The sequence below is a fragment of the Phoca vitulina genome, unplaced genomic scaffold (assembly GCF_004348235.1).
Source record: "Phoca vitulina isolate PV1807 unplaced genomic scaffold, GSC_HSeal_1.0 scaffold16, whole genome shotgun sequence".
NCBI lineage: Eukaryota > Metazoa > Chordata > Mammalia > Carnivora > Phocidae > Phoca > Phoca vitulina.
The window spans coordinates 37576651-37585859 of record NW_022589719.1 but is presented as its reverse complement, the minus strand read 5'-3'; the positions used below and the strand labels follow the sequence as shown (position 1 = coordinate 37585859).

General features: G+C 57.0%; 1 protein-coding gene across 1 annotated transcript in view; it reads left to right on the top strand.

Moving 5' to 3' along the window:
• Positions 1 to 1240, top strand: part of MUC5B (mucin 5B, oligomeric mucus/gel-forming) — a 61800-nt gene extending 60560 nt beyond the window's left edge. The window contains exons 60-62 of the mRNA XM_032414842.1: positions 106 to 151; positions 348 to 456; positions 973 to 1240. Coding sequence (XP_032270733.1) covers positions 106 to 151; positions 348 to 456; positions 973 to 1177 — 360 coding nt within the window. The 3' untranslated portion in view covers positions 1178 to 1240. The remainder of the gene's footprint in view (positions 1 to 105; positions 152 to 347; positions 457 to 972) is intronic.
• Positions 1241 to 9209: the final 7969 nt, after the last annotated feature.

Below are 9209 nucleotides of genomic sequence, written 5' to 3'. Positions count from 1 at the left end.
CCGCCTCGGAGGCCCCGCCCTCCCCAGACCGCCCGCCCGCCCCCCACCGCCCCGGAGGCCCCGCCCCGCCCCCAGCCCGCCCCCTGTCTCCCCCTCCCCCTTCAGGGCATCCTCAGGAAAACCGGCTGCTGTTACTCCTGTGAGGAAGTGGGTAAGTCGAGGCCCGCCTACCCGCCCTCCACCTCCGCCCAGTCTCCATCCGTTGATTTCTGCCCGAAGCTGCCCTTGGCCCCAGGACCCCACCCTGAGCGCGGGGCTCGGGAGGGTGGCGTGCGGGGAGCGGCCCTAGGTCGGGGTCCTCAGAGGTCCCCTCCCGCACCTCCACCGCCTTTCCTCCGTCTGCCCAGACAAGTGCCAAGTCCGCGTCAACAGAACCATCCTGACACACCAGGGCTGCGCCACTCGGGCCCCGGTCAACCTCACGTTCTGCGGGGGCTCATGCCCCGGAGTGTCCAAGTGAGCGAGCCCTGCGCCCCTCCCGAGAGGCCCCTCCCCGCCCCACGCTGCCCTGGCTTCGCCAGGTGTGAGCAGTGCGCTCTAAGAGCAGAAGGACCAGCGCAGGGCTGGCTAAGACCCAGGGAAGCTTCCCCCGGGGGGAGGGTCCTGCCGGCTCAGCAAGTTCCGTGAGCTGGTCCTAAGACAAGAGGGGGCCTGGCGCGGGAAGGTCAGAGTTCAGTGACCCTGAGCACCGCCCGGGCCAGGTAGAGAAGCCCTAGCGCTCGGAGGATGAGCTCAGGGCGGCCGGTAGAGAAGCCCCAGCGCTCGGAGGATGAGCTCAGGGCGGCCGGTAGAGAAGCCCCAGCGCTCGGAGGATGAGCTCAGGGCGGCCGGTAGAGAAGCCCTAGCGCTCGGAGGATGAGCTCAGGGCGGCCGGGAGTGGGTCGGGGCCATCGGCTCCAGACCCCAGAGACACCAGGAGCTCGGGGGCTGGGGCTGGACCAGGCGGGTCCTGAGGGCGCCCTGCGTTTGCAGGTACTCCATGGAGGCCCAGGCTATGGACCACCAGTGCACCTGCTGCCAGGAGGCAGGGGTTCATGAGGAGGTGGTGACCATGCAGTGTCCCGACGGGACCACCGTCCAGCGCACCTACACCCACGTGGACAAGTGCAGCTGTGCCCCATCCTGCGTCCGCTCGCCTGAGGCTCCCGAGGACAGCACCCCCATCCTCCTGACCTAGGGCTCCACCACTGTCTGTTGCCATTCCGACCCCCTCCCGCCAGGCCCCCCACCCCAGTCTGGAGCCAGGACACACACCACCCGACCACGGAAAGCTCGGCCAGCCTGCGGCAGGAGCCCGGGCACACCTGCCACCTGGGCCCTCATGGGCCCTGTGCCTTGGGGGTTGCCCTAGAGGGCAACGGCACAGTGAGGAACTGCTTGAGGAGGGCTCCGGGAGGGGGCCTTGCCCTCGGAGCCCCTCCAGCACGTCTTGGCCACTTGCCTGGCCGTCAGGGCCTGGCCCTCATCTGAGACAAGTGCCTGGGCCGCCTGGACTCACCCCCTTCTTGGTGTCAGAGGGGTGCCCCGGAGCTGCTGTGCTGTCCCCCACTGTGGGCCTGCGTGCCCCCCGCTGCTCCCCAAGCCCCGTGGAGCAGGTTCCTGCTGGCCACCTCCTGCAGCGGGATGTGGGCTGGGGCCTGTCCAGTGGCCACCAGCTGCCTCCGGGGAGTGGTGTCAGGCAGGGTGGTTGCCCACCCACATGTGAACCTGGGCCTGGGGTGACCACGGCCGCCGGGAGGTGGGCCAGGGAGGGGTTGGTGCTCCCCAGCACTCCCTCTGCCCACCCTGCCCCCATCTTGCAAATAAACACTGAGCATTGTGTACACTTCTTGGTCCTGGTGTCTTTTCTGCCCACTGAGTCCCCTGGGCTTCTCCTCCGTCTGGTTGTATAGCACCCCCAGGGCTCATGCTGCCCCTCCCCTCTGGGAGGGACAGGTGGGAGGAGGGGTCTGGAGGCCCTCAGGGTCAGTCTCAGGCTGTGGGCCACTGGCTGGGGCCAGGGATGAGCCAGGGGCTCAAAAATGACCCTCTCCATTATTTCCAACCCAGGGGATTTATAAGGAAGCTGGTTCACTGATGTGGAAAGTTTGGGAACCCTGCGGGAGGCATGGCTGTGGCCCAGGTGTCGGTGCAGGAAGCAGCGGCCTCGTGGGCTGGGGGCGCACAGAAGGAGGGGTGCCCAGTGCTGCTCGAGCCCCAGGGGGGCTGCCAGCCGCTGCAGGCCCCGCTCCCTGCCCGCCACAGCTCACTGAATTTTCTCCAGGGCGCTTGTCCCACCTCAGCTTGCTCTAGGACTGGCCGCCTTTTCTCATCTCCCCCGAGGGCGGGGATTTCTTGCCAGAGAGCTCTACGAGCCTGTGGTGGGGTGCGGGAAGAGCTGGGGAGCAGGTGTGGGGTGTGGCAGACAGGAGACGTGCCAACCAGAACCATATGCACAGCCCCCAGATGCAGAAGGCACCCGGGCTTAACTGGGCAGGAAGGATGAGACATGGCCCCCCAGGGGGCAGGGGTGGCTTCCGGTGGGGCTGCCACTTGGGGAGGCAAAGACAATGCTTGAAGGAAGCTGCTGGTGGGGGGGTACGTGGGAGGGTCTTCTCCCCTCCCGAGTCGCATGACCTGCCTCTGCCCTCAGTGTGGTTCCCATGGTGGGGCCGCTGCAGGGGCTCAGCAAGGAGGGCCTGGGCTCTCTTCAGGCCATTGCTGTCCTTTCCTACCCACGTCACAAGGTCTGGGCAGGGTAGGCCACCCTGAGACCTGGCCGGGCCGGACGGGGATGGCTGCCAGGCTGGCGAGGTGTGCCTGCAAATGAGGCTGGCCATCCTGGGGTCGCCTTTGGAAAGCTGACCCAGAGCCTCACAGTCTGATTTCCTGGGGTCTGTGGCTGTGCCCCCAGCTGAGTCTTTGTGAACCCAGGTGCAAAACAACAGTCTTCCCTAAGCCCCTCCCTGTCATTCCCTGGCACAATCCCTTCCTTAAACGCATGTACCTCTCACCAAATTTAAACATGTTCCTAAGGCACCAGGAATACGGGTGTCACGTGCCGTGGCCTGGGGCTCGCCTGCACCACGTGCTGCCTGTGTGCCGGGGATGCTCTCATTCAATCCTGACAACACCCTATGCAATCTGTGCCATTATTTCCTCTCACTTTACAGATGGGGAAACTGAGGCACACTGCAATGTGCTCCAGAGTCCACACTGTCAGCCAGAGGTTGCCCCGTCACCCTGGAGAAGGTAACTCTAAAAACCAACACGGCACATAAAAACAAAACAGTTACTAAACTTCAAATATTTTTAAAAAGGGATTTCTGGTTTCCAGATGGAAAAGCATCTTCCCCACAGGCACAAAATTTACCACGACAAAGATAGAAAGAAATTTTAAAATAGAAGAGCGGAAAACAAGAAAGTGAATGATCTGTAAACCCGACAAACATCCTGAACGAAGGGAGGTTTTGGGGGACGTGCCCGTGGTGAGCAGGGGGGAGGGGGGCGTGGCCTCAGGGCAATATTTGGATCCACATGTAAGAACAATGACCTCTCAGAACTGAAGGCATGAGCTCTTGACCGAAAGTACTCGGTGAGTGCCAAGGAAGGCCAAGAGGTACATCCATTCAGATACTTGAGGGTGAGATCTGAGGGCATCGAGGTAGAGAAAAACTCAGAGCTGCCGGGGAGACATGACCGTGTGCCCGTGCCGGGGTGAACGGGCACCGGAGTCCGGAGACTCTGGCAGGGCCCCTCTGCGGTGCCAAAGGCACAGAACTTGAACGCTGAATCCCACACCCAAGTAAACTATCATTTAAGAGCGATAAGGAGGGGCACCTGGGTGGCTCAGTCGTTAAGCATCTGCCTTCGGCTCAGGTTATGATCCTAGGGTCCTGGGATCAAGCCCCGAATTGGGCTCCCTGCTCCCCCTGCTTGTGTTCCCTCTCTCTCTGTATCTATCTCTGTCAAGTAAATAAATAAAATCTTTAAAAAAAAAAAAGATAACGAAAAAAGGCATTTTCAACATACAAGGACTCAGAACAGACATCTCACAAGACCCTGTGCGAGAGAAACTGGCAACATGGCGTCACATCTCAGAAACCAACACGTGGCACGCAGAAGTTCGTAACTTTAATGAGTCGGAGTCATCAGTATTTTTCTTCACAGGTAGTGCTTCCTGGTCCTATTTCACAAAACCTTCCCTGCCTTGAGATCAGAAATATGGTCTTCTGGATTATTTTCTAAAAGCCTGACAATTTTGCCTTCCACTTAACTTTTTTTTTACTGGTATAAAACATACATAACATAAAATTTACCATCTTAACCATTTTTAAGTGTACAGCTTAGTGGTATAAAATACACTCACACTATTGTCCGTCCACCCATCCACCCATCCATCCATCCCTACAATCCCTTTAACTTTACCAGAGACTCTATACCCAGGAGGCCGTGTATTTACCTTTATTGAGATCTTTATTTCTCCATATAAAGTTACTAACATCCTTTTATTTCAGTTTACAGAACCCACTTGAGTATTTCTTGCAGGGCAGGTCTAGTGGTCACGAACTCCCTCTTTTGTTTATCTGGGAATGTCTCAATTTATCTCTCACTCTTGAAGGAGAGTACCCCTGGACATAGGATTCTTGGTTGACAGGTTTTTTCTTTTAGCATTTGAATGTATTGACCCACTGCCTTCTGGCCTCCAAAGTTTTCTCATGAAAAATCTGTTGATAATTTATTGAGGACCCTTGTACGTGAGGATTCCCTTCTCTTGCTGCTTTCAAATTCTTTGTCTTTGGGTCTGGAAGTTTGATTACAGTATTTCTTAGCGTGGATCGCTTTAAGTTCATCTTCCTTGGTGTTTGTTGAGCTTCCTGGATGTTTATATTCATGTCTTTCCTCAAATTTGGGAAGTCTCCAGGCATTATTTCTTCAAGTATTCTCTTTGCCCCTTTCTCTCTCTTCCCCTTCTGGGACTCCCACAATGCATATATTGGTCTGCCTGCTGGTGTCCTGAGCTCAGGTCCCTTAAGCTCTGTCCCGTTTTCTTCCAACTTTTTCCTTTGTCTTCCTTGGACTTGATAATTTCCCGTCCTCTCTTCAAGTTCACTAATTTTTTTTTTTTTTTTTGTCTGCACAATTCTGTCTTGGAACCTCTCTAGTGAATTTTTCATTTCAGTTATTGTACTTTTTAGCTCCAGAGTTTCTTTTTGGTTTCTTTTTAGGTTTCCCATCTGTTTATTGGTATTTTCATTTGGTTCATACATGGTTTTCTTGGCTTTCTCCACAACTTCTCTTAGTTGTTTTAAAGTCTTTGTCTAGTGTATCTGTGATCAGGTCTTTTTCAGAGAGAATTTCATTGATTTTTTTTTTCCTTTTTATAAACCATACTTTCTGGTTTCTTTGTATGCTTTGTGATTTTTTAAAAATTCATTTATTTGAGAGAGATGTAGAGAAAGAGCAAGCACAGAGAGTGAGAGGAAGAAGCAGGCTCTCCACCAAGCAGGGAGCCCGATGCGGGGCTCCATCCCAGGACCCTGGGATCATGACCTGAGCCGAAGGCAGATGCTTAACCGATTGAGCCCCCCAGGTGCCCCTGCCTTGTGATTTTCTTACTGAACACGGGACATTTGAATTGAATAATGTGGTAACTTTGGAATTCTGATTCTCCCCCTTCCCCTGGACTGGCTGGTTTTTTGTTTTTATTTTATTTTTATTATTGCTGTACACTGTCTCTGTGGATCAGCAGGATCAGCCTGACCTATAAATATAATGTCTGCTCAGGTCTTTTCTGAGCCTTTTCCCGGGCATCCAAGATCATGTTCTAACTTTCCCCTTATTCGTAGTTGTTTTTGAATGTCCTAGTCTTTAACACCCGGCTCCCAGAAAGGGAAAAAGAGAAAAATGAAGGGAGAGAAGAGCACTAGCCCTTTCCATCCTCTGAAAGTCACTTCAGCTTAAGGGGGGGGCGTGTGACAACAGGGGTGGGGTGCGACATGGTTACCTAGCTGTTTGCACCTCTGTGATCAGAGCACAGGTCCCCAGCATTTGGAGGGCAGGGTCCTTTTTGCCCACCAGCTTGTGTGCAGGCGGCTCCAGGGACACATACGCGACTGCCTGCCTGGGGCCGGGGGCCAGGCAGCTGCTGTGCTGAGAGCCAACACTGACCGAGATGGACAGCGACTCACTCCCCAAGCATTCCCCCTGAGAGCTGCAAGCCTTCAACAGACTGCAGGGCTCAAAACAGTTCCATCGGACGCGCCCGTGCAGCTGTCCAGGTGGGGAGACTGGTCCTCCCCTCACAGACCTTCCTCCTCTGCCTCTTTCCCAGAATCTTCCTGCCTTTACATATTGAGTCCGTCCAGAACTGATGTTTGGAAGTGGCACAAAGCAGGGGCCTGACTGCACTTATCTTGTGTCTGGCTCACTGCACCACTGTCACCCTGCACTCTGGTCTCTGCCCGGTTCCACTGGACTCTCCATCTGTCATCTTAATGCAGACAACAGTCCTTACAGTCTCGGTTTCTACCTGAGCAAGGCTTCCCACTTCGTGCTTCTTTTGCAAGAATGCCTGGACTCTTCTTAGCCTTTTGGACTTCCACATGCGTAGCATCAACGTCCCAAGTCTTTTTTTTTTTTTTTTTTAAGATTTTATTTATTTGACAGAGACACAGCGAGAGAGGGAACACAAGCAGGGGGAGTGGGAGAGGGAGAAGCAGGCTTCCTGCCGAGCAGGGAGCCTGATGCGGGGCTCGATCCCAGGACCCTGGGACCATGACCTGAGCCGAAGGCAGATGCTTAACGACTGAGCCACCCAGGTGCTCCATCAACGTCCCAAGTCTTACACACAACAAAAAGCAGGACTTGTGGGGAAGGAGGTCATGTCGAGTGAATAATTGTGACAGAAACCAACATCTGCACATACCACTTCAATCCATGAACACTGGTCACCCCTCCACCTATTGTGGCCCCCACCCTCCACCCCACGGCACTGCCTGAACTGCTCAGACTTGCTGGAAGCATCTCTCTGAGTTCCCCCTTTTCTTTGTCATATTTTCAAACATTTCAGAAAGAAGTTTTAAACATATGCGATTAGCATTTTGGGGGCTGTTTTCAATGGGGATGTTCCCCATAAACCTAACTTGCTGTATCCCTGTTCCCTCTCAGGAAGGGCTAGTCTGTCCTCTTCCCAAAGGGGCTGCCGTAGTGTGCCTCATCTATGAGCCGGCGCACAAGCCACCGAGGGACCCCCCTGGAGGTCCGGGTCTGCTCAGACAGGCCATCCCCGGCTTGCAGGGGACTCCCTGGCGGGCTCTCCTGGGAGAGACTCTGCCACTGTGCCCCTTCGGGAAGGAGCGAGTGCTCTGCCAGACAGAAGGAGGACCCTTCCTCCTCATGGCCACTCTGGACCGAGCGTCTGGGTGTGCTCCACGTGGCCTCGCTCTCTGCCTGGGCAAGCGGCACTCCACCTTGCCCCACTTCTCCCTGCAGTCAAGGACAAGAACGTCTCCATAACCAGAGTCACTGAGGGCTGAGAGGTGGGGCATCTGCTGCTGGTCCTGCCCACTGTGCCCACTGAGACCCTGTGACCCCTGGGTGCTGCCCCAGCCCCCGGACACTGTGCTCTCACCTCGCTCCAAGTCCCACTGCCAGTGCCCCGGGCCAGCCCTGCATGCAGGGGCTGCTGTGCCTCCCTCCTGGGCCTGGGGAGCCCCTGACCCATCAGACATCCCCTGCCACCATCACCACTTTGCCTGGCAGTGCGGTCCGCCTGGGTGCCGGCTGAGGCCTGCATGTCCCTGCTGAGTGGACCCAGTTCTACTGCCAGGCTCGCCGGAGGGAGGGGCCCAAGGCCATGGGACTCACCAAGGGCACAGGGGGCAGGTCGCAGCCATTTCTAGAACTCTGCCGGTGTGTGTTTCACTCGACAACTCGTCCCAAGCCTCATCCTACAAGGGGTGCTGGCAGGAACCCACGAGAGCTGAGTGACCCCCATGTCATGGTGACCTTCCCCGGAGTCTGAGTAACCCGGGGGTCACGTCCTCATTCTCCCCTGCGAGCTGCTCCTTCCATGGATGGCAACCACGCGGGTCCACAACGGCCCAGCTGTCTGGGGCCTGAGGTGGGGGACTGGAAGCACGGGGCATGGAGCTTCACGGTGGGTCAGCTTTGAGGGCAGAGCTCCCACCCCACAATCTCAGGGGTGCCGCCCAGCTGCCGAGGGGTGGTCCATCTTCCGCGGGCAGAGCCCCACCCAGCCCAGGGCCCCGGCCGGACCCTCCTCCTCAACACCCCTCAGTCTGGCTACACACACCCTGCCAGCCCAGGCGTGAATGCCACACGCTCTGTTCATTCCTCTGTTCATCCTGTTTACTCCCCTACACGGATGCCAATGTCTACAGGACGACGGCAAAGCAGGGCCACACGTCAGGGGGGAGACAGACGGAGCATTCCACGCTGAGTCAGCGAGTCCTGCATCGTAACGTCCATCAGCTTGTTCACGTTTCCACCGTCGTGAGGTTCGTTGCTTGCATTTGGGGGATACCTCACAGTGACGGACGTTACCAGTGCGTACACAGGGTATTTTGCATTCCGCCAGGGCTAATGTTTCCACGAGCACGCCAGCAGCCAGGAGCGGACGCTCTGAGGAACCGGCTGCGCCCCGGTCCCCACGGACGCACACACCCAGCCCCGTGCGCACTGCCCCGCCTCACGGGTCTGTTCCGTGTCCACCGACCGTCAGCACACGTCCTCCACTGCCCCCGCCATGGCAGGGTGGGGCCAGCATTTTCTCCGGGGGGCTTTGCCCAGCGGGACGCAGCACAGCCCTCGACGCGGTCCTTGTACGTCTCCCGACCTGAGAGCTTCAAGCCTCACGTAAAACCTGGCTGTGGCTTTTCTTCCACAAAGACTGCTCTTCAGAAATGAACAGTTCAAAAGGCGTTTGGATCGAAGAGGTCATGACGACAACTCAGCTCCCTCAGCACCAGGGAAGAGGCCCGGAAGGCCTGGGGCCTGTGCGCACCCAAACGCAGGGCGCCCCACGCACTCGCGCCCCAGAGGCGACTGGAGGGCCTTCCTGGTTACTCCAGGGCCGCAGCGCGCATGAGGCTGGGACCCGAGCCCTTCCTCCCTTCGTCCGCGTGTGGACCAGGCACCTGCTGTGTGGGCACCGGGGAAATGAGCAGCAGACCCCGCTCCCCGAGTTCCCAAGCCAGCCAGCATCT